Consider the following 25663-nt stretch of genomic DNA (forward strand, 5'->3'; position numbering starts at 1 on the left):
AAGAACCTGATACAGTAACTCCTCGCTTAAAATTGTAGTTATGGTCCTGAAAAATGCTACTTTGAGCAAAACAATGTTAATCGAATCCAATTTCCCCGTAAGAATTAATGTAAATGGGTGGGAGAGGGGTTAGGTTCCAGGGATATTTTTTTTGCCAGACAAAAGACTATATTTTACATATTCACACACACATATATACATACACAGTTTAAGTTTTAAACAAACAATTTAATACTGTACACAGCAGCGATGATTGTGAAGCTTGGTTGAGGTGGTGAAGTCAGAGGGTGGGATATTGCCCATGGAATGCCTTACTGCTAAATGATGAACTAGCATTCGGCTGAGCCCTCAAGGGTTAACACATTGTTGTTAATGTAATCTCACACTCTACAAGGCAGCATGAATGGAGGGAGGGGAGACAGCATGGCAGACGGGGACAGAGACAACCGTGTGTGAGAGAGAGACAGAGACACTCGCATTGCCCCTTTAAGTACACTGGCCCCACTCTAAGTACATGTCTTTTTAAGTAGATCAGCAAGTTGAGAGGCAGCTGCTGCCAGCAAGCTCCCTCCGTCCTGTGCTGAGCCCTGTCGTGTCCCCCGCTCTGTTCAGTGGAGATGGGGAAAAGAAGCAGAGGGGAAGGAGACACCCCGACATTAGCACCCTTCTCCCCCCCCCCGCCACACACACACACACAGCAGGCTGGAGGCTCCCGGGAGAAGCTCCAAGGCAGAGGGCAGGAGCAGCACACTGCCGTGTGGAAGGGACAACTGAACTGCCCGGCACTTGATAGCCTGCTGGGTAGCTGATGCATAGGGAACTTAGGGGAGTGAGGAGCTGATGGGGGGCTGCCGGCCTACCGTGGTTCCAAGCCCCCACCAGCTAGCTCCAATGGGCTACTCTTTCTGCCAGCAGTGGACAAAGCAGGCGGCTGCCAAACAATGTTATAAGGGAGCATTGCGCAACTTTAAACGAGCATGTTCTCTATTTGATCAGCGATGTAACAATGTTAACCGGGACAACGTTAAGTGAGGAGTTACTGTATATGGACTTTGAAGTCTCTGTACGTATCTGACTGCTTTACCATTTAACAACTCTCTTCTTGTTCTTTTTTCTTTGTAATAAACCTTTAGTTTTAGATGCTAAAGGATTGGCTGGCAATGTGGCTGGCCCTTTGGCGTTCAGAAGAATATTTTGTATAGTGAGAAGAGTTTTTAAGTAACTCCTCACCTTACTGCACCTTGTTTGGGAGCCAGAAAACTGGAATGCAATAAAGGGGGCTATATGATTTCTTTTTTAGCTTCTTGATTCCCTACACTGGTTATCAGGACCACAGTTTGTGACTGGTTGGTGAGTCTACTTCAATGTGAACCACCAGTCTTGGGAGTATCTGCTCTCCCTTTTGCAGCCTGCCCTGATCTTGGCATTTTCAGTGAGGGCTACACCAGGCACCCTGGGTCACATGGGCTGTCTACCCTGTTTTCTGACAGTCTGACCTAAGATTGGCACTCTCAGTAGTGAGCCACATATCAGACACCGTGACATATATGCTCCACTGGCATGCTAGAAACCCAAACAACAGAATCATGTTAGTGCACAATTACCAGAAATAAGACTGGCAACTTTAATTTAATCTATCAAGCGGAGTTAAAGGCAGAAACTAAACAAAAGGTCAGACTACATGATCTGGTGGTCCCTTCTAGCCTTAAACTCTAAGAATATGAGCATAAAAAGTGAAAAGTAATTTACCTTTATAAAATTATTTCAGTTTAAACAATCATCTAAAGCAGAGGTGGGCAAACTTTTTGGCCTGCGGGCCGCATTGGGTTTTGTAAATTGTATGGAGGGCCGGTTAGGGGAGGGGGTCGTGGCCCGGCCCTATCTGCTCCTCCTCCTATCTGCTCCCCACCCCCCCGGGACTCCTGTCCCATCCAACCCCCCCTGTTCCGACGGCCCCTCTGGGACCCCTGCCCCATCCACACACCCCCTCCTTCTGTCCCCTGACCGCCCCATCCAACCCCTCCTCTCATTCCTGATGCCTCCCTCCCCCCGGGACCCATCCAACCTTCTCCCTGTCCCCTGACTGCCCCTGGAACACCTGCCCCTGACTGCCCCCCCATCCAACCCTCCCCCTCCTTCCTGACTGGCCCCCGGGGCCCCTGTCCCCATTCAACCCCCTGTTTCCCCCCCCAAACCACCACCATCCACACCCACACCCCCTGACCACCACCCCAAACTCCCCTGCCCTCTATCCAACCCCCTCTGCTCCCTACCCCCTTACCGTGCTGCCTGGAGCACCGGTGGCTGGCGGTGCTACAGCCGCGCTGCCCGGCTGGAGCCGGGCCACGCTGCCACCACCACATAGCACAGAGCACCGGGTCAGGCTGGGCTCTGCAGCTGTGCTGCCCCAGGAGCTCACAGCCCCGCCACCCAGAGGGCCTCCGGGGCTGGACCGGATGTAGCCCGCAGGCCGGAGTTTGCCCACCCTTGACCTAAAGTGTAATTAGTAACACAGTTTGGCAAAAACTTTAGGTTGTGCGCGCATGCATGTATGTAATTTTTCCTTTATGATAGCAATAGTTCAGGGAAAAGTGCTTACCTAAATATGCTATCAGACATCAATGTGTTTATTCAATCAGAGTTATTGGATTTTTCAAAACTATTAATTTGTATTTTGGTTGTTAAATTATTCCAGTCCTCTCAAAATTGGCTTTATGTTACAACAACAAAATAAATTACTCTAGTCTCACAGAGGAAAATGCTCAATGCCTTCAGTAACTATATTCTACCAATTATAAACTAAAAATGTAGACTTATCCTAAAAACTGTGAACAAAAATCACTTAGATAATGCTAAAATTGGATCTACAAATTCAGACTAATTGACCAGCACTATCTTACACAAGATCTGAATATGGCCCAAAACCTCTTGCCTTCACAAGTCAGTAGGAAATAGAAGTTTTGAACCCAACATTTGAGATGTATCACCTTTTTATAGAATCATAAAAGTATAGGACTGGAAGGGACCTCAATAGTTCACCTAGTCCAGTCCCCTGCGCTCAAGGGAGGACTAAGTAATAACTAGACCATTCCTGATGGGTGTTTGTGTAACCTGTTCTTAAAAACCTCCAATGATGGAGATTCCACAACCTCCCTAGGCAATTTGTTCCAGTGCTTAACTACCCAGACAGGAAGTTTTTCCTAATGTCCAATGTAAACCTCCCTTGCTGCAATTTAAGCCCATTGCTTCTTGTCCTAACTTCAGAGGTTAACGAGAACAATTTTTCAACCCTCTACCCCCTATAACAACCTTTTATATACTTGAAAACTGTTATGTCCCACCCTCAGTCTTCTCTTCTTCAGACTAAACAAACCCAACTTTTTCAATTTTCCTCATAGGTCCTGTTTTCTAGACCTTTAATCATTTTTGTTGCTCTCCTCTGTACTTTCTCCAATTTGTTCACATCTTTTCTGAAATGTGGCATCCAGAACTGGAAACAGTACACTAGCTGAGGCCTAATCAGTGCAAAATAGAGTGGAAGAATTACTTCTCCTGTCTTGCTTACAACACTCCTGCTGCTAACACCCCAGAATGCTGTTTGCTTTTATTAGAACATGCATATTATTTTATGATAAAAAGTAACACCTAACTTACCCAAGTAAATCTTATCTACAGAGTCTGAGAAGACCATTCTAAACCATCCAGGCTCATAACAGCAAAAGGCTTTTCCAGGACTAATGAGGAGTTTTTTATCAAGGAACTTCCACCATAACTCCATTTCAGCTTCAAATGTCTGTGATTTTAGGAACTAAAAGAGGAAAAACAAAAACTGCATTAAGAAAACTGGAATACAATCTTAAATTAATGAACTACTGCAACAAAGTATACTCCACATGAAGGCTAAAGCAGAAAAGGACACAATGTTCAGAATTACTGAACACCTGCAGCTCCCACCAACTTATCTTAGAGTTTTGGGTGCTCAAGAATTCTGAAAATCAAGTCAAAAGCTTACTTCTTAGTAATTCCTTTGCCCATTATACTGCATAAACTTGTGAGATCCATTCTATATGTTCATACTGTGTAGGCCAGACTGCTATCTGGGGCAAAATGACCCATGCAGCATCTCCCCACAGCCACGTGGCCTTTGAAAAAGAAACAGCAAGAAGGAGCGAGCCAGGGTATGTCTTCAATGCAGAAGTAACTCAGGTGTTTGGCACCAGGGTCCGAGAACCCAAATTAGTCTAGCTCAGGTGTGAGCAGCAACACTGCAAAGCCACACCCGAGTTTCTGAGTCCTGACTGGTGCTGCACTCACCCGTGTCACTAAGACTTCTGCCATATCCTATGGTTCTTTGTGCTGCAGGAAACTAAGCTGCTCTGTGATTCTTTCCCAGTGAATTGTGGAGGAATGTGTCTGTCCTTCTAGGAAAACAGGGAATTGTGGAAAGGCATTAGAAGACTATCAGCACTTGAGTGATTTAGCCTGCATCCTCATTGTAAAGTGGGCAGTTACTAGTCTGAGTGAAAGCAGCATGCGGACTCTAGCCAAATGCCAGCTGGGCCAGCTAGCCTGAGTTGAAAACACCAAATCTGGATGAGAGGATTTTATATGTGGATAGACATGGGGGTGAGGGGCAATACCAAAATCAGAGCCTGAGTTAACTCTGTAGTGAAAACTTACCCCCTGGAGACCAAAGCATGCACAGCAGCTGCAGAAAGCAGTTCAAGCAGAGATTGGACAAGGATACTAAAGATATCAGACTGCTTTCTGCAGTTTTCACTATGAACTTTCTCTCTCCCCTGTGCCGACAGGCTGTTTGCTCCAGCTCCTTCTACTCCCTCCTCAGAATCACCAACCCCTCCTAAGCCCTCTGATCTCTGTCTTTCCATCTAGCTAATCCCCTCTTAACATAACCTCATTGAATGGATTTAAACCACAAAAATCACAGAACATAACATTTCAAAAAAGAACTAGATAAGTTCATGGAGAATAGGTCCATCAATGGTTATTAGCCAGGATGGGCAGGGATGGTGTTCCTAGCCTCTGTTTGCCAGAAGCTGGGAATGGGCGACAGGGGATGGATCACTTGATGATTACCTGTTGTGTTCATTCCCTCTGGGACACCCAATGTTGGCCACTGTCGGAAGACAGGATACTGGGCTAGATGGACCTTTGGTCTGACCCAGAATGGCCATTCTTATGTTTGCCACCATCGTATTATTTACTCTGCTTGTATGTGATATCCCTTTCCCTACTCTTCATCTTGTCTATGTACAGTGTTTACTTTTCAGGTGAGGGACAGTTTCTTATTTTATGTTTGTACAGTGCCTAGCACAAGTGGGCCCGTTCTTGGCTGGCCTCTGGCACCACTATAATAAACATGATAAATAGTCACATCTCAAAATATTGTGGCTTGTTAGTTATAAATGTTATTCTGAGTCCTCCAGTTAAATGTTTTATGTGAATATACCATTTATTAACAGTGCTAGAGATGCATATCCATCTGCAGAACAGGTACAGCACAGTCAGTGGTAAAGCAAGATTCTCCACCAATCTGCTGTAGCCAGGTTTTAGAGTGATTTATACTGCATACATTTATATAGTGAGGTTTGTCTGTAAATCTTACAAAGATGAGCAAATATCTTCCTCCTCCTCATTTTACTGATGGGTAAACTGAAGCACAAAGAGGTTACGTGACTTGCCCAAGGACACTGCAGGTCACTTGCACAGCTGTGGACATGTGGGACAAGACCCCATGGCTCAACTGTTAGACTAGCACCTTATCTATCAGAACATGAAGCCTTCTAAAGTTACATGTTCTATATTTAATAGAACATTTTAGGAAACTTCCTTTATTTCATAGTTTTATAGTATGTGTTAAATTGAATTGCCATCCAGTAGGCTTTTTCGCATTTGCCAAATTGCAATATCATTTCTAATGTAAAATGAAAAATAGACAATATGAGAAGACAGAAATATCTGTCTAAAAATTCTACCACAAGCCTTGAGGCCTTCATATAAAAATAAACTGTTGGCAGCATTAATTTTTCAAACCCTCTTTCCCATCCCCTCCCAAGCTTTCAACATACTTTTCTGAAGTCTGCCCATACGTATAATCCTCCTGAACTTTTGAGAACAGGTATTCCAATCTCTGTGAGACCATCCACAAGAATATTTTGTGCTTCTCTAAGTCTTTTTTTGTTGGTAGGAAAATACACATTATCCAGCCAATCTATCAAAACAAAAAAGAATTGTCATATTTCTGTTATATTTTATTTCCAACTATCATGAAACAAAAACCAATGAAAATGGGAATGTTTTTGTTTTACTAACCTCTATCACTAAGAAACTGGCTCAGAACATATTGAACAGGCCCAGGACATCCATGAAAAACAGCCAGTTTATTCACGGCTTTCCGAATTTCATGACTTCTGGTGTACAACACTCCAACTCTGATACCACACATACCAAAATCCTTGGAAGGCAAAAAGAAAAGTTACATAGAGATTATTCCCAAATCCAAGTGTACATTTGAAGGCAGCAATTTCACTCTACATCTATACTTAAAGACCATAATTGGACCACACTGCCAGTTTTGCTCCTCTTATCTCAGGGGATAAATACATGTGTTAGAAGGAAGGGAGAACATTTCTCATTTTGATGCGCACAGGAGATGCATACTATAGAGATAAGTGTCCTAGAATTACAGTATATAGGACAACTAGGTAAGAACTGAAGAGAAATGAGTTTGAAATGCCAGTCCTGGAAATGGGTGTGGGTGATCTTGCTAACACTAGTTCCTGCCTTAATGAATGCTTCCAAAATTGTGTAGCTAACAGTGTATACTATATTTATGTAAACTTGTTGCATACCTAACTGGGAAGCCACATGGTTCAGCGGACAGGCCACAAAGACCTAGGTTCTATTCCTAGATCGGTCACTAATGTGATATGACCTTGAGCAACTCACTTAACCTGCCTGTATCTCAGATTCTCCACCTGAAAGATGGGGATAATTATATTTACCTACCTTTGTTAAGTACTGATGGAAAAAGTGCTGTGTATTTATTTTTTCAATTTATGAACCCAGCCCTAGATTCCTTCTTAGGCAAAGCTCCTACTGAAATCAATAGAAGTTTTACCTGAGTAGAGAATGCAGGATCAAGCTCAAGGAATTTCAGTTGACAATCCCATGGCACTAGTCACATTAAAATACACACAAGCCCAGTGCAAATATACATAAGCAAGACTGCAAATGACATTGTTGTGGGCCAATATGTTTAGGGAAATGACCATCTCACCGAACAACACAAAAAACAAAAACAAAAAATCCAACAACCAACTAGAGACACACACTTCCTGCAACAAAACTCCAAATAAATCCTGGTCAGCCGCTGGGAGCATGAAGCTACTCAGAAGCTGAGAGCTCATTCTACTATCAGACCACCCGTGGTACTGTTCCCCACAGAACTGTGCATCTCTGCTGCTCAATCAATGAAAAAACTGAGTAACTGGTGAGCTATGGCGTTCCATGATTATATGAATTGATTGTTCCCTTTCTTCTTGAACTTTTTGTTTTACAGTCCGTTACATTTGTATCAGATAATGTCATAGCAAAGAAACACATAGTTTATGGGATTTTTGCAATATTAAATACATTTTGCATGCCTTAAATATCTGCAGTTATAGTCGAATCCAGAGGCTCAGATCCCAATTATTACAGAAGAACACTGGTCTGAGGTTGTAGAAAAAATACTGAATGATATTATATTGTATCTGACAAATAATACGTGTTCAGGTAACTAAAGACTATCATGAATGTAATCCCACGGGGGCAGAGTTAAAGTTGCATGTACAACTGTGATGTTGGCATTTCCTGATTTTTGAGAATTTAAACAAGTCAGAGGTCTACAAATGTAAGGTTTTTTTAATGCTATATATTTTACACATATCAAAAGTACCACAAATTAATATTTGAACAGTGCATCCTTCCTTCAAAAATGAAGTAGGATGGAAGAGTTAAGAGTTTTTGCCTTGAAGATTTGTTATTTAAATTGGTATTTGGTAATTTGGTATTTAATCATCACACACATTTTCTAGCATTCTTATGGAACTGGCTCAGTAGCTTTATTAGTACACCTACATTTTAAAGAAATGAAGGGCCTGTTGCTACAAGATGCAGAGTACATTGGGCACTTCCAACCATGATGGCAAACTATGTCTCTCTGTCCATATTAGCTAATTCTATCCCAATGTGATAAACCCATATAGCCCTGAAACCGTACAAAGTTATATAGAATTTTAAAACACCACTACTACTATATATTTTCAAAACACTGTATACAAAGTAACTAGATGACCAACTGATAATATTCATGTACATAATTATTATCCCCATTGTAGAGATGGAGAAGACCAGAGGTGCTGGAACAATTTGTATAGTGGGGGTGCTGAGAGCCATTGAATCAAACTGTAAATCTTTATATGATGGAAACCACTTCAAGCCAGGGGGTGCAGCAGCAACCCTAGTTCCAGCACCTATGGAAAAGACTAAGGGTACGTCTATACTACCTGCCGGATCGGCGGGTAGTGTTCGATGTATCGGGGATCGATTTATCGCGTCTCGTCTGGACGCGATAAATCGATCCCCGAATCGACGCCCGTACTCCACCTTGGCAGGAGGAGTAAGCATAGTCGACGGGGGAGCCGCAGCAGTTGACTCGCCACCGTGAGGACGGCCAGGTAAGTCAAACTAAGATACTTCGACTTCAGCTACGCAAATAGCGTAGCTGAAGTTGCGTATCTTAGTTCAAACGCACCCCCTCCCCCCCGCTACTGTAGCCCAGGCCTAAGACAGAGAGATAAAGTAGCTTCACCAAGGTTACCCAGCAGATTAATGACAGAATAAGGATTATAACTCAAGTGTCCCTGGCCCACAATCCCATGCTTTGTCTACTAAACCATGCTGCTGTTAGTGATTCTGCTTTGTTTCTGTTTTAGAAGACAGAGGAAGTGGGAAACCACAGATGAATGATACCACCAGTAGACTGCACATCTTTGGAATAGAGGTTAAATATAATTTCCCCAAAGTGCTCTAAAATACTCATTTTCTGAAATTTCTCCTAAAAGCAAAATGTTTGCAAAGTGCTTGTGCTGCTCTTCACAAGTATTGAAAAGACTTTCCATTATTTTGTCACTGTAAACTGGCAAAACGGTGTCCTAATGCTTCAAATTGGCAATAAGCAATTCCTTTAAAAGATTATAGTTATACTCTAAGTTATTTTGGAGAGAAAGATTCAAAACTAAACTCAGATATAATCAACATTCTGGACCTACCTTGCTAAAGCCCCACATAAAATGTGTCCGTTCTGGATCTGGTAAACTGGAGAAGGAGCAAAACAAAACAAAACTTTTACAGATGTAATTACAACTTCATGTTTTTGAAGATTACCACAACTTCCTTCAGACTAAATACAATAAAAGTGATTTTCAAAATTACAACATTGTTTTGTAGAAAGAATATAACCATTTTTTCTTCATAGCTTTCAATATTCTAATTAGTAACAGGTCATTATTGCAGAATATTGATATCCTGCAGCTACATAAATGCTGAGGTATTAATAAAAAACAAATGACAGAGGCTGAAACACATGAGCCTGTTAAAGATATTCTATTCATTTGGAGCCCAAATAGCACAATAGAGTGTTTCTGTAAATGGCTCAAAATCCACAAGGGGGCCCTCTATACCTTCTGCACTTCATAGTGTTCTGAGCTCCGTGATGACTCTGCATATTAAATCATGAAGTGGAGAAAGGGACCTATTTAGGGCATACCCTCACACAGTGACTCCATTGAGCCACAGCCTCATAAAGGAAGAAGAATGCAGAGCAGAAGGCTACATCTACAGCTCATTGCACACCTTGGTTAGTAGCCCTGGCTTGTTACAGGGTGAGGCTGATGATTGTATCCTTTAGCTCAATAATGTTGGGATGAATTTGCACAGAGAGAAAAGCCTCTTTTAAAAATTTTTTTACCACAGACTTCATTCTGTACTCGAAAATTTGGCCCTTATCCAATTTTTCTTACGGATTATAAGAGAACAACCAGATGCTCGCTGTGCTAGGCACATTTGGATTGACCTGGAGAATTACTACTGTATGAGTCAAGTATCAGGGGGTAGCCATGTTAGTCTGTATCTACAAAAACAACAAGGAGTCTGGTGGCACCTTAAAGACTAACAGATTTATTAGGGCATAAGCTTTCGTGAGTAAAAACCTCACTTCTTCGGATGCATAGAGTGAATGCATCCGAAGAAGTGAGGTTTTTACTCACGAAAGCTTATGCCCTAATAAATCTGTTAGTCTTTAAGGTGCCACCAGACTCCTTGTTGTTTTTGTAGATACAGACTAACATGGCTACCCCCTGATACTTGACNGGAATGTGTATAGCCCTTAATGGACTCTTTCTATATAAGATGTCAGAAGTCCTGCAAGTTATCTACTGTATCCTCTCTCCATCTGGGAATCAGATATTTTGGAGCGTTTGGGTTTCCTGGGGCGTGTGAGGGAGAACATATCCCCCCTAAAACATGTAGGCATTTTGGCAACTTATAAATTTTTTCATAAAATACAGAATGTTCATTTTTAACTCTGTATTTAAGCACTTACTGAAATGCACCTCATACAGTAACAACAAGGAGTCTGGTGGCACCTTAAAGACTAACAGATTTATTAGGGCATAAGCTTTCGTGAGTAAAAACCTCACTTCTTCGGATGCATTCACTCTATGCATCCGAAGAAGTGAGGTTTTTACTCACGAAAGCTTATGCCCTAATAAATCTGTTAGTCTTTAAGGTGCCACCAGACTCCTTGTTGTTACTGTATGAGGTGCATTTCAGTAAGTGCTTAAATACAGAGTTAAAAATGAACATTCTGTATTTTATGAAAAAATTTATAAGTTGCCAAAATGCCTACATGTTTTAGGGGGGATATGTTCTCCCTCACACGCCCCAGGAAACCCAAACGCTCCAAAATATCTGATTCCCAGATGGAGAGAGGATACAGTAGATAACTTGCAGGACTTCTGACATCTTATATAGAAAGAGTCCATTAAGGGCTATACACATTCCAATGAAAACCTTAAGCTTAGTCTGTGTGGCAACAGCAGCCATTGGAGAAAATGAAGCAACTAGGAGGATAAACTCCTTTCCCCACTCCTGATAAGCACGCTGATGCATCTGCACTAGTTGCAAGCAAGCAAACAATCTTGTAGGCACCCAAAATAAGGCACTGTGCATTAACCAGTTTCAGTTATAAAGGTGGAGATATAAAGATTAGCCACCAAGAAATCTGAACAGATGGCTCTCATTCTATTTGGCATTATGATAGTAGAAAGCTACAACACTTACCAATCTAAGCTAAGAACACTGGTGAAGGTGGTATCATCGTACACAGACAGCATATATATTTCATCTATTATTACATGTAATTGATATCTATGTATAGAAATAAATAAATATGTTAGAGAAATATTTAAAAGTCAAAGCTTTAACAAATTTCCACATATAAATTATCACAATTATTTCCTATTTATAATTATACTCACCCCAGAGAAGTTTTACTCAAAATATCAATTCTTATTAAAGATTACAAGGTTCAGTTTAAGCACTTACATATTACCAACATCCATTTTTATATAAATCTGTACTTCCCAGCAGAACTAGGTGCAAGCATGTCTAAAATAAAATTCTACTGAGTGCTAAGAATATCTCTGCAGGACAGATATAGTTCCCCACAACCAATTATTTAAAAACTAAAACACAAAATGTAGCAACACATTGTAGTTTACCATGCAGAACTTATTGCAACAAGACATGAATCTGGGTGCAGTTCTGTTAGATAAGTGCATGGCGAGTTTTATTTAATATATATTCCCTATTATTGTCCCAAAGTTAAAGCCACAAATACACAGCAAGTTCTGTGATTATACTTGATACCAGCATGCTTTGGGTATATTCAGAAATACAGAATCAATGGCAGGATGCCTTTAAACACCCAAGCAGTGCAGGTATTCCAGTGTAACAGAACCCTTCATTTTTAAATTTAAAAAAGAAAATTCAGTTTCAGAATACAAAAGTATTCTGTTTGAAAATTTAAGGCTTTTTTCGGGGTGTGGGGTGGGGAGGAGGAGGAAGGAATCTTTTTGCCCCCCTCCAAAATGCTGTTTTACTACTGACTTTAGAAGACTGTTGCATCCTGAAGTCTGTGGGTCCTGCTGCAAAAAAATACATTTGCAGTAGGGCTGTCACTTAATCGCAGTTAACTCACATGATTGACTCAAAAAAATTAATTGCAATTAATCTCAGTTTTAATTGCATTGTTAAACAATAGAATACTAATTGAAATTTATTTAATATTTTTGGATGTTTTTATACATTTTCAAATATATTGATTTCAATTACAACACAGAATACAAAGTGTACATTGCTCATATTATATTAATAGAATTAGTTGATTACTAATATTTGCATTGTAAAAATGATAAACAAAAGCAATAGTGTTTTTCTATTAACCTCATACAAAGTACTGTAGTGCAATCTCTTTATCTTAAAAGTGTAATCTACAACTGTAGATTTTTTGTTACATGACTGCACTCAAAAACAAAACAATGCAAAATTTTAGAGCCTACAAGTCCACTCAGTCCTACTTCTCGTTCAGCCAATTGCCAAGACAAACAAGTTTGTTTACATTTTCGGGAGATAATGCTGCCCACTTTTTTTTTTTTTTTTTAAAGGAGATATCCTATCTCCTAGAACTGGAAGGGACCTTGAAAGGTCATCGAGTCCAGCCCCCTGCCTTCACTAGCAGGACCAAGTATGGATTTTGCCCCCGATCTCTAAGTGGCTCCCTCAAGAATTGAACTCACAACCCTGGGCTTAACAGGCTAATGCTCAAACCACTGAGCTCCTCCTCCTCCTTCTTATTTATAATGTTACCAGAAAGTGAAAACAGGCATTTGCATGGGACTTTTGTAGCCAGCATTGCAAGGTATTTACGTGCCAGATATGCTAAATATTCATATGCCCCTTCATGCTTCGGTCACCATTCCAGAGGACATGCATCCATGCTGATGATGCTCATTAAAAAAATAATATGTTAATTAAATTTCTGACTGAACTCCTTGGGGGAGAATTGTATGTCTCCAGCTCTATTTTACTCACATTCTGCCATATATTTCATGTTATAGCAGTCTCAGATGATGGCCCAGCATGTGTTGTTCATTTTAAAAAACACTTTTACTGCAGATTTCACAAAACGCAAAGAAGGTATCAATGTGAGATTCCTAAAGATAGCTACAGCACTCAACCAAAGGTTTAAGAAACTGAAGTGCCATGCAAAATCTGAGAGGGATGAGATGGGTAGCATGCTTTCGGAAGTCTTAAAAGAGTAACACTCTGATACGGAAACTACAGAACCCAAACCATCAAAAAAGAAAATCAAGCTTCTGCTGGTGGCACCTGACTCAGATGATGAAAATGAACATGCGTTGGTCCGTACTGCTTTGGACTGTTATTGAGCAGAACCCGTCATCAGCATGTCCTCTGGAATGGTGGCTAAAGCATGAAGGGACATATGAATCTTTAGCGCATCTGGCATGTAAATATCTCGCAACACCAGCTACAACAGCGCCATGAGAATACCTATTCTCACTTTCAGGTGACATAGTGAACAAGAAGTGGGCAGCATTATCTCCTGCAAATGTAAACAAACTTATTTGTGTGAGCGATTGGCTGAACAAGAAATAGGACTGAATGGACTTGTAGGCTCTAAAGTTTTACGTTGTTTCATTTTTGAATGCAGTTTTTTTTTTTATACAATTCAACATTTGTAAGTTCAACTTTCATGATAAAGAGATTGCACTACAGTACTTGTATTAGGTGAATTGAAAAATACTATTTCTTTTGTTTTTTACAGTGCAAATATCTGTAATAAAAATAAATATAAAGTGAGCACTGTACACTTCGTATTCTGTGTTGTAATTGAAATCAATATATTTGAAAATGTAGAAAACATCCACAAATATTTAAATAAATGGTATTATATTATTGTTTAACAGTGCAATTAATCACGTAATTTTTTAATCACACAATTAATAGCGATTAATTTTTTTAATCATTTGACAGCCCTAATTTGCAGAATTCAGCTTTGACAATTTACAAGAGTTCTGAGAACTCTAACTGCCACTAGATCATCAGAAGTTATACAGTTTTTTTATGTTAATTTGCTTCAAAAGTGAAAATAATTTAATAAACAGGATATTTTTGGTATGTACTGATCAATGCATACCAACCAGTTATATTTTAGATCATCCGAAATTTGCTTCTGCTCTGGAAACTAATAGCATAAGGACAAATTTTGCAGTCCTTATTTGGTAAAACTCCCAATGATATTACATTGAATTTGAATGCGTAAAAAATTGCAAAGGCTAAATGTGGCAAATGCTCCCCCATCCAAGCTTCAGGAGATTGTTAGATCCTAGAATATGAACTCTGAGTCAGAGGAAGAATAAAAGCAAAATAGAAAATACTTTCTTTATTGGGGTCTTCCTTCTTTGAGGAAGAGTAAATTGACTTATAAATCTTAAACTAGGTAAATATAGAGGATACCTTGATACCTGGAACCTTCCCTAGCCAATTAGATGCCTTTTTCACAATGCCAATTTTATAACATTATTTTGGTAATTTTTCAAATGAAATTTCTATCTGTATTATACACTCTCGCTCCTAAAGACTTTGATAATTACCAATTTTCATTTTTTTGACACATGCATTAAACACAGAAACAATGCTATGCATACAAGAAAGCTTTTTGTTTAGTTGCACAAAGAGCTAACTCTCAGCATAGGGCTATTCATTCAGAAATAGCATCTTGGGTCCCACTTTAAGTAATTTCACTTATAAATTTCCCCAGAAAGGCCGCATAGAAAGGATAGTTATGGGATAATAAACTCTAAAGGAACCACCCCTCCCACAGGTCATATGCCCAATGGAACAAAATAAGATTACCAAAGGTGATTTTTATAACTAGCATATTGCATCATGGAAATTAAATCCCAAACAAATAGCGCTAGGACTCAAACCTGTGCGCAAACTCTAGACATTCTTTCAGTAACTGTGCTGGGTAAATGTCCCCTAATGGATTGTGAGGGTTGATCAGGATTAATGCTCTGACTCGGATGCCCTGAAAAAAGAAAAACTGATAGTCGGAGACGCCAACATGACGTCAAACAAATGACTAGCGAGGCTATAAAGCTGCTACCCCTTCAATAAAAAGTTATTAAATATTTACTTGATTGCACATGAGCACATATGATCCTTCTTTAATAATAAACCACTAAAACACAAGGAAGTTCCGGCTACGCAACTTGTTCTCTAGTTTACCCAACCTTTTAAATTAATAGCATCAAAGAAATACATTAAATAATTTACTGGCAAATGTAAATCGAGCTAGTCCTAGTTCCATAAAAATATGAATGCCAACAGGCAGGATTATAATGCAGTATGGACCAAATTCTGCTCTCATTTACACTTCTAGAATCGTTCCATAGAGTTCAGCGGTGTTACTAAGGATACAGACTGACATGACAGAGCAGAATTTGGACCTTCATATCTCACAACCAGTTTTTGAGCAAATTTTTTTAACTTACTGCCTTACAAAATTAAGAGCATCTAAGGCAGTAGAAGTATGAAATTTAAGTTTCTTGGTGTCCTAAAAGGAATTTAGAAAAGTTAAAACAAACACTGAAGTAAATAATTACTTATATCCAACTGTCTTGCTCAACCATGGAGGAAAGTACATTTGAAATAGAACTCTGCAGAGATTAGAGAGTTTTCTCTCCTCCAGTTATAAAAGGCTGTAAATACTGTGTAGAGAAAACAATCCCACACAAATTCAGTTATACAACTAGGAACACACAACTTCATACTCTTTTTATATTATATTTTTATACAGAATGTAGTGGGACACTCAGGAAAAACTCATCCATTGTATACTAATGCAATACGTACTAATTAACACACACATTTAACATATTCTCTATCTAACAAAAAGTTTTATATTGCATACATAGCCAAATACTACAATGATTATAGCAAGAAATATAAATTGTTATATTCAAGCACTATGTCAATAGGAGGAATTGTCATCCACTAATTGATGTACAGGATAAATTTGGAATTATGCCACACTTCTATTTTGAGTTTACCCCATTTAGTTTTTAGTGAACTTGCTCGGTTGAGGATTTTTCTCACCCCTCTCTAACCTTCAAAAGGAGGGCAATTATTTTTAAGGACAAAAATCCAAGGAACTTCTATCACATGTGAGACAAAAAAACAAGAGGAAAATGTATTTTCGGTTGTGAGGGAACACTGAAATCTATTCTCCCCTTGATATATGTAATTTACATTAACATTAATAGGAGTTATGAGCATGAACTGAATTAGAAATAAATCTATTTTGGAGCCTTCCAGTAACAATTGTCCCAAAGTGGTTATTTGTAATATTATTCTTGAAAACAGTTTCAATTTTACAAGGATTGAATCATACAGATCTCTAAAAGTTAAAGTTCATTAAATGTAAAGCTTCCAAATAAAAATTGAACATGCAAGATCAAAATTGCCTTTAAGATACAACATCAACAATTTTCCATTGATTTTATGGGACTTTTGGGCTAAGTTTGGGCCAAATCCTACAATCTTTACTATCTAAAAGGGAAAGATCCTTGTCATAATAAATTAACAACTAAAACTTCCCCCCGCTCCCTTCAAAATATATGATTCCAGTGCACTTTAAGTATCCTTCCACACAAAAAGCAGTGTCCTATTCAAGTCGTGATTTTTACAGCTATTTCTGTGTATAGGAAGGAGGGAATTATAGATAGTACACTGAAATGTTATAATTTGAAGGGTAGTTAATGTAAAATTCAAGACTTTAAAATATTGTAACACAAGATTAATTAGCAGATGTTGCATAAAATTGCATTCAAGATACTACAAAGCCCTTGCTATTTAGTCAATCAGATCATTAAATTGAATATTTCCAATACTGTACTTTTTGTTAAAGAGAGAGACAGTTTCATGTACTAGAACAACCATAGGGATTACTTAAGAGTTTCTTAAAATACTGAAATTTTATTTGAGACAAAACCCAGGGTACGTCTAATACATAGATACATATACATGTCGGAACGTTACTCTTAAGGGACCATGTTCTCAGTTTAAGTGACAGAACCTCTTAAATTCACCTTGTGGTCCCTTAGTTTTGCTTAGTCTGCTGAAACACTGATAGGTGACTGTATTAATATAGCAAAACCTGTGGCAACAGCTAACACAGGGATGTTTAGCTAAAGTGTCTTTGTTAGGATCTGGTACTACTGCACCTACGTGGTGAATCCAAGCCCCAGCTATAGTTGGAACTGCTCTTCCTACAACTTAAGTTGGACAGTTTCAATACAAATAAAGTGGAAGTGTCCATCTCAGTATCGCCAAAAATGCTTTTTACCAGTGGCCACTTAATACAGAGAAAGTTAATTGTGGAAAATAAGTCTTTTGAAGACAGAGACTTCACTGGTCATTGATGCAAGTGACTATAGGAAGCAGATAGTCAAAAATATTAACAGAGACTTTGTTTAAGTTTACTACAAATTTTTAAAAAATAATAATGATCTATTTTAAACTGTAACATGCCCACAGCTTGACATAGATTCTGAAAATGATTAAATAAATGTTTCATGTATATAGAAGTCAAGCTAGCAACTCTCAGCAGGTTGTTTAACTCTAACTGTTTGTAACACATTTACTATAAAGAGATACAAATGTTTTGCAGTTTTATTTGTAGGCTTTACTGTTGATCGTTTGCAATACTCTCTTCGAAACGTAAACATTTTCTTCCCTACTGCAACTATGTCCTTTACCTTTTATCAAACCTTACTTTTCACCCTGTGTTAATTAGAAAACACAGAACAGTAACTCTACTTAGTTTACTTTCTTGTTATGAAACCAGTATTACCAATGCTACCGCCACAGCTCTGGTAACAAGATTTGCTAGTTATCATGTGTTCCCTCTTCTGGATGATTGAGCAAAACACCACAAACAGGTTCAATATAAATAATGCTTTCATGTTTTTTCTATGAATATATGAAACAGAATAGGATGAAAGAAACCCAGAGTACAAGACAAACTGTGCAACCATGTTGAATTCATTCAAGCAAGAATGCTTAGAATAAGACAATTTAATATAACTTCAACAGAAAACTAAGATCGTATTTTTGGCAAAATCCTTGAAAGATAACTTTCTGCAAGGAGTCTTCCCTTGTTGTTTTGTTGCATCTCCCATCACCAAAGCCATGTTTCATGGTTCCCAATCCTCTTGGCTAGGTGGAAATTGACAGGACTCCCTTCAGAATCTGACAAGACTTTTTTTTTTTTTTTTAATTGAACAGGCCACTCAAGTAATGCTCTTCCTCTTCCTAAAGGCAACACATTCAGATCATTTTCGGCTACACTTCTCTAGTTACAAACTATAGAAATGATCCCTGAAAGTATAGTCAGTACTACACTCCAAACTTGTGTAAGACCAGTGAATGAGAAATTAAGTCTGCAAAAACATACATTTTAAGACTCATTCTGTACAAAGTAGTATGATGCAGACGCAATACATTATCACACTGTTTGGTTTATATGGGAAATTTAAGTCTTTTTTGTTGCCAGAGTTGTGTGCATGCCTGTAATAGTTCATGAATTCAGACTTCTGTAAGATTTCAAGCAGTTGGGTTTTAAGCCAGATAAAATAACGTTCCAATGTTGAGCAAAACTGAGTTATTAACATTGTACTTAGAGAAAACACACACAGCTGGTCCTGGTGATCAGTTAATACCATTCCTACCTGTTCTTTAGCTCTCTGTAGGGCAGTCTCTAATTTTTCAACTGTTAATTGAAAAGGATGACTTTCTTCATCAGTCACCTGTGCAAGACAAAACCAACAAAAAACAGTTAAGAAATCACTTCCAAATAAAGCAAATATAATAGTAGTTAAAGTTTCTAAAATAATCCTGTCTAAATGGAAGGGAGCTTTAAAGAGGAGAGGGATGTATCTGATATGTATTTGCAGAAGTGATTTCTGGAAGAAAGCAGTATCTGACTTTAGTTACTATTGCTCCCCTTACCTTCTAAGGGTATGTCTACATTCCAATTAAAAGCCCCTGCTTTGCCCATGCCAGCTGAGTTGGGCTTGCGGGGCTCAGACTAAAGGGCTGTCTAACTGCAGGATAGACATTCAGACTTGGGCTGCACCCCAGGTTCTAGAACCCTGCAAGGTGGAAGGGTCCCAGAGCTCAGGCTGCAACCTGACCATGAACCCCTACACCGCAATTAAACAGCCCTGCTAGGTGAGCTGCGGGCCAACTGTGGTTGTCTAATTGCAGCATAGACATACCCTAAGTGTGACTTCTGAATAGCATAGGCAAAGCAAGTTTTCAAAAACAATGGTGCAAGAAGGGAGGAGGAAAAACAAGCTAACAGAAACAAAACCAAGGTCCATCTCCAAATTCATAACCAAGAATACTCCTGTCCACACATCAATAATTTTGTTTTTAAATGTTATCTTTATCCCAGACTGCTCTCTCTCTCTCAAGCAGTACATTTGGGTTCATCGTGGGAAGGTGAAATACATATTCCAGGGCTAGAGAAAATAAACATTTAAATGATGAATTTAACGCTTGTGAAAGGTGAACTGCCAGTTCTGCAAAACTTATTCTGCATGTAAACAGAGCAGGTACAGTAGACAGCTGAAGTACAAAGCTGATCACACCATCCTACCAATATGCTGCAACCTGAACAAGATAGTTTTCCTGTAAAGATGAGAGACTACGTGGGTGAGATCATGTTTTATTGGACCGATTTCTGCTGGTGAAAGAGAGAAACTTTTGAGCTTACACAGAACCCAGAACTGAAGAAAAGCTATATGTAAGCTCAAAAGTTTGTCTCTTTTACCAACATAAGCTGGTTAAATAAAAGATAAGACCTCACCTACCTTGTCTTTCGAATATCCTGGACCAACACGGCTACAACAACACTCCAAACATCAAAAGATAAGAGGCTAGTGCAGTTTCCATGCCTGCTTTAATCTGTGGTCTTTTGTTGCTTTGATGCTCCCTGTGAAACTGTCATTCAAATTCTTTAACATACATTTTTGTACATACATATAATACAGTCTTTAATAGACTGAAGTTTTACCTCACTAAACAAGGGCACATGGACAGGTTGTATTCCACCATACAGCCAGGTTTTTGAATTTATTCCACCGTAATATGGAGTAGGAATAAGGTACCCATCTAAACCAAAAATGCAAATAAGAGGTAACAGTAAATATTCCCATTATCAATTACTTCACTATACATTTACAGACTGAATCTGTTGTTTTCCAAGAGATCTATATCCAATCTATTCTCACCATCTACTTTGCACCCTAAAGTGAATGGCTACGGATACCCAGCATAAAGCAATTTGTTCCATTTGCTGAGTCATTTTCTGCTTTTTCCCTTTGCGTTTTTAGTTCAATATCTATTTTGACAACCACTTATGAAGCATGAGTTGAAGGTGACTTGACCCACTGGGTGTTTCCTTAATATCAAAACTGGCATATGACTAGTGTGTGCTTAAATTATCATTTTGTTAATATTCAACTGTTGCCATCTTTTCTTCAGGTAAATGCTGTGAATCTTAATTATTTTTTCTGTATTATACTCAGCTGCCAGTATCCCGCATGTTATAATGCCCATTTGATCTTTTACACAGTATATAGGTTTTTACTGCACCATTCACTGTGGTATCCAAGCATCTTAGTTGTGTATTGCCAGATACAATTACAGTCACTTCCTTTTCAAATGGATGTTCTTGCTTTTCCATCTTTTAAGGTAGCTCCTTCCACGCAGCTCCCTTATTATTTAAGTTTTTATTGCTGTCATGATGTTCTACACTCAGAACTTTACAACCAGTGGTTTGAAACATACACATGGCCACTGGCTTGACTCCAAGATTTGCATTCCCTCCTCCCTCTCCCCATCCTCATTTAGGTGCTGCAATGATATAAGTAGATCTTCTTGCATCTACTTATTCCTACGTACTATAGTATTTTCAGGGTAACATATTCATATCATGATTTAATTTATATCTGTATTTATCATTTGCAGTCAATATTTTTGTGATTCATGTAAACAAAGTTCAGAAGTAACTCTTGCCATTTTGATTAATCTGTATACTACTATTTCTTTTAACACTGTAAACTTACATTTCCATACATTTTCACAACACAACACAACACTTCAGCAACAGTGCTTGTCCCCAAAGTTTACATCTTTATAGGTGCCAGAGAGGGGTGCTCTCACTATAACAGAGAGGAGGGGACTGGCCGGGTGTTCGCTGTGAGGGCTCTGAGACTCTGGAATTTACTCCCTCTGATTATCCAAATTTTAGCCCAGATTTTGTGACCTTTCAGGCATACTGAAAGAGATCTTTGACAGGGATTTCGGAGAGGACTAAGGATATGCTTTCTGTAATAATGAAGCGGTGAAAACGAATCTCTGTAGGTGGCTAGTTGGATTTCTATTGGAATTACTATTTTAATGCTTCTGGGATTTTTGTAATTAATATATCAGGGCAACTAGAGCCTTGAATTGGTGTCTTTTATCACTTTTAATATAAATACAATAAATAAATACAAAGGCTACTTATTGCCACTGTGGATGACACACATTCATTAAGTTACAAAAAAAAAAATTAAATTCACCTGTATATATAATGCTTTCAGATTAAGAAAATTTATTTTTAAGCTTACCTCCAGGATCACATAATACAGTTGAAAGGGTAGCAAAGACAGCACAACAGCCACTCATAACAACTATCTGAAACAAGTAGACAAAATGATATCAACAGAACTACCAACACCTTTGTGAGTGGTTAGAAGGTAATACTTAGAAAAGTAAAGAATATGCAAGATTGGATTTAACTTTATTAAAAAGCAACCATTATTGTAAAGCAAGATTCTGATCTTGCAAACTAGAGCATTATATATGATATCTATGTTGGTCGTGCTGCTACAGTTAAGGTTTTTTAATGCATTTCATTGTAAACCCCAGCTTCACAGTTTGTAATATTTTGAAAATAAATTAAAAAAAAAATAAAGGTGGTTTGCACTACTGGTTTAAAAAAAGTCAATAGCCTTCTAAATTGAACCTGCATGCACATCACACATGAGTAGCAGCACTGAGGCCTAAAGTTGGGTTTAGAGGAAAGATTTATAACCACTGTCTGGAAAGTTTTTTTCCAAAATATGCAGTCCTGTAATAATGCCTCCTTTCTAACAGCCCAGCGGCTCAATGGTGGTGTGTGTGAGAAAGAAAGAGGTGAAGATACAGAAAGCTCCTTCTACCTCCCAACAGCTGGAGGTGGGTTAACTGAGGCATCACAAGTGCTACACACCTACTATCCAGAGATGGATAGAAAAGTCTTGATATATTGTTGCCTACAATATCAGAGTCCGGAAGTAAATGAAGCTTTTATCAGCCACATCTTGTTACTGTGCATATGGCACTCCCAGCTAAAGTCAATAAGAGTTTTACATAATAACCACTAGCAGAATTTTAGTGCTCATTTTGTTATACATAAATACACAAGCTATTACTCTACATTTGAAACCTATGCAAATGATTTGGGGAGACATAACCACCTCCCTCCTACCCTATTCATAGTCTCCACACACCGTTTTTCCATGGCAGTGAAGGGGGTGGGAAGAACACAGCCATAACTCCCTAACCCCTTCAGAACCCAACCTACAGTTTTCCTCCTCATGGTTATAGCACCTCTCTACAACATAAATCTGGAGCATATGGGCCCTAGAACTTTATGAATTTAAGATCAGTTAAGGATCAAAGAACAACAGCATAAGTTCTTCATACTAAGTGGGTTTGTAACTAGTTTCATGTGTTGTTTGCAATCCAGAACATTTTAAATTTGATGAGACATCTGGAAATGCTTTTATAATACCTTCTAAAAGATAAGCAAATCTGTACAAAAAATATCTATAGCTAAAAAAAGCAAGATGCAGAGATGAAGCACTCGTTTCTTACATGCTCTGGATTCAGTGCTTTTGGAGCTTTGGCATACTCAGTGAGAAATTTGGCAATTTCTTCTCTGAAGCTGAAATGCAAAATTAAAACACTTTGCATTACATAATTCTTCTTACAAAAAGACCAAAATACATAGAATAGACTTTATTTAGAATCGGAAAAATAACTTGATACACTTTTACTCTCATGAAAGATGAACACATTTTGGTTACAGTACTTGAGGTGGAGACATGCAGTAGGCCAAAATGAACAGGCTGGTGTGAAGGACAGCCAGCAAATGTAGCTTCCACAGTTTAGGTTGCTTTGGATAGGCTCTTTCCCACTAAAACTGTCTGGTGCAGAATTCTAATAAAGGTGGATCAATTATGACAGGGGAAGCCAAACTGTGGCTCGTGAGCCTCATGTGGCTCTTTTACAGTTAAAGTGCGGCTCACAGTGCCCCTTTCCCCCACAAATACCTGCCCCACAGTTCCCTATGCCCAGTGCCCCCCTGCCCGCTCAGAGACCCCTCCACACAGCAGGGCCAGGAGTGGAGCCCTGGGCACGGGGCTGGGCAGCTGGACCCTGCCACATGGGGCCGAGCAGCCAGGACCCAAGTCCCGCTGCGCTGGGCAGCTAGGAGTGAAGCACTGGGTACAGGCTAGCAGCCAGGACCAGAGGAACCGGGCCAGGAGCAGAGCCCTACCTAAAACCTGGGGGTGCTGCAGCATCCCTACAAACCTGCCCAGAGACCCACTCTCCCACCCCATCAGTACTCGCCAGCCCCCTGCTGGCAGAAGCGCTCCTGCAGGCTACCTTACGCTCTCGCAACCTCAGCCAGCCCCGCCCCCTGCCAGACCAGAGCGGCAAGTTTTTTAATTCTTATAGCACAGAGCTGTGGCCCAGATGTGTGCTAATTGGGCTGCATGCGATCGCAGGTTGAGAACCGCTGGTCTAGGGGCTTCATCCCTGCAGGGGCTCAGGGCTTCAGCCCCACGGGACATACATGCTGGTGCTGGGGGCTTCAGCAGGAGTAGGGCTGAAACCCCAAGACCTCCCTCCCTGCAGGGCAGAAAGCCCTAGCCCCATCACCCCGCTGCAGGGCTGAAGCGCTGAGCCCCAGCAGGCACACCTGGCTCTCAAACTTTTGAAGATTATTGTATGTGGCTTGGAGGGTCAGTATGTTTGGCCACCCCAGAACTATATCTGTATGAAAAAATAACTAGAAAAAGCATATGCATCTTTGCACCCACTCCACTGTTGGGACCTGGTTTTGGAAGGAACCCAAGAATTGGTGCAACAAAAATCAGTGAAATCAGAGTAGATCAAGATTATATTCTCAGGTGGGCCCGACTCAAGTCAATGGCAAAATTCCCATTGATATTTACAGGATCAGCATTTACCCAGATCCTGTCTCTGAAGAACACAGAGCTCTAGCTTAACTGTTCACTGCCAGAGTTTGCCTGTGAGAACTACTGCTACTAGCTGTGAAAGGACCTCTACAGCATTCTCCCCTGCCTATATGCAAGGTGTCATGCTTTTTTTTGCGGGGGAGGTGGTAGGTAAAGGTCGTAGGAGCTGGAAAAAAAAATAGGAAAGTAACTCTTGAAAACCAACAGGAAACAGAAAAACATCTTCAGAGCAAGCAGCTAATATTAAACTGGGTATAAACTCCTGGGTTTGTAGATTAAATGAAACCACAACAAATTGTGAAAAGGAGACAATATTTTAATAACTTCATACCTTTCAATGCCTTGTGTATCAGAATATTGCAAAAGGTGAGGTTCCAGATAGTTCATGTCAGGTCTTGTGAGCTGTTAACATAAAAAACAGAAAGACGTAAAAAACATAGCGTAGAAAAACATATTCTTACTTATGAGCTTGTGTTCTACTGAACCACATGACAATCTATGTAGTTACATAATACCATTCTGTAACAATGGGGAGATGGAAAATCTTAATATTCAAGAGTTAGATCCATCTTCCCAGTTCAAACTTCCATCTTTTTATTTGCAAGATGCTCATCAGCAGTTTCTTCAGATCAGCAAAAAGTTATTTATGGACTGTTCTGTCCTGGTTAAATCCAACACATTGTTGAGTGAAAATATACTAAAACTAATCTCAGAGATTCTATAATTACTGTTTGAGGACACACCAAAATCCCCACCATTTTCTTTTAATATTTACAGAAGGTAGAGTATTATTTTAAAAATTAAAAGTCAATTGTGTTTAAATTACCTTCTCAACAGTGTTCCCTCTAATTTTTCCCACATATGTGCGGAATGAGTTTTGTTATGTGCACCAATATGAAGGTGATGTGTCACATCACAAAATTCATTAGTGGTGTGGAGTGGGGCTGAGGGGTTCGGAGTATGGGAGGGGGTTCAGGCTGGGGCAGAGGGTTGGGGTGCATAGGGTGAGGGCTCTGGATGAGGATGTGGGCTTTGCCTGGGGTCAGGAATGAGGGGTTTAGGGTGTAGGAGGGTGTTCTGGGGCTAAGGCG

The 25663-nt window shown here is 39.4% G+C and overlaps 1 protein-coding gene and 1 pseudogene across 1 annotated transcript in view; both read right to left on the reverse strand.

Annotated features, from left to right (window-relative positions):
- The window catches only part of LOC117872209 (1-aminocyclopropane-1-carboxylate synthase-like protein 1), a 36262-nt gene that overhangs the window by 7072 nt on the left and 3527 nt on the right, over positions 1–25663 (reverse strand). The window contains exons 3-13 of the mRNA XM_034760436.1: positions 24904–24974; positions 23182–23251; positions 21891–21957; positions 20291–20388; positions 18942–19019; positions 15138–15238; positions 11407–11493; positions 9336–9381; positions 6334–6475; positions 6090–6232; positions 3655–3808 (exon numbers count right to left, since the gene is read on the reverse strand). Of these exons, the coding sequence (XP_034616327.1) occupies positions 3655–3808; positions 6090–6232; positions 6334–6475; positions 9336–9381; positions 11407–11493; positions 15138–15238; positions 18942–19019; positions 20291–20388; positions 21891–21957; positions 23182–23251; positions 24904–24974 (1057 nt within the window). The remainder of the gene's footprint in view (positions 1–3654; positions 3809–6089; positions 6233–6333; positions 6476–9335; positions 9382–11406; positions 11494–15137; positions 15239–18941; positions 19020–20290; positions 20389–21890; positions 21958–23181; positions 23252–24903; positions 24975–25663) is intronic.
- Positions 18499–18607, reverse strand: LOC117874004 (annotated as a pseudogene).

The sequence above is a fragment of the Trachemys scripta genome, chromosome 2, assembly GCF_013100865.1.
Source record: "Trachemys scripta elegans isolate TJP31775 chromosome 2, CAS_Tse_1.0, whole genome shotgun sequence".
Lineage (NCBI taxonomy): Eukaryota > Metazoa > Chordata > Testudines > Emydidae > Trachemys > Trachemys scripta.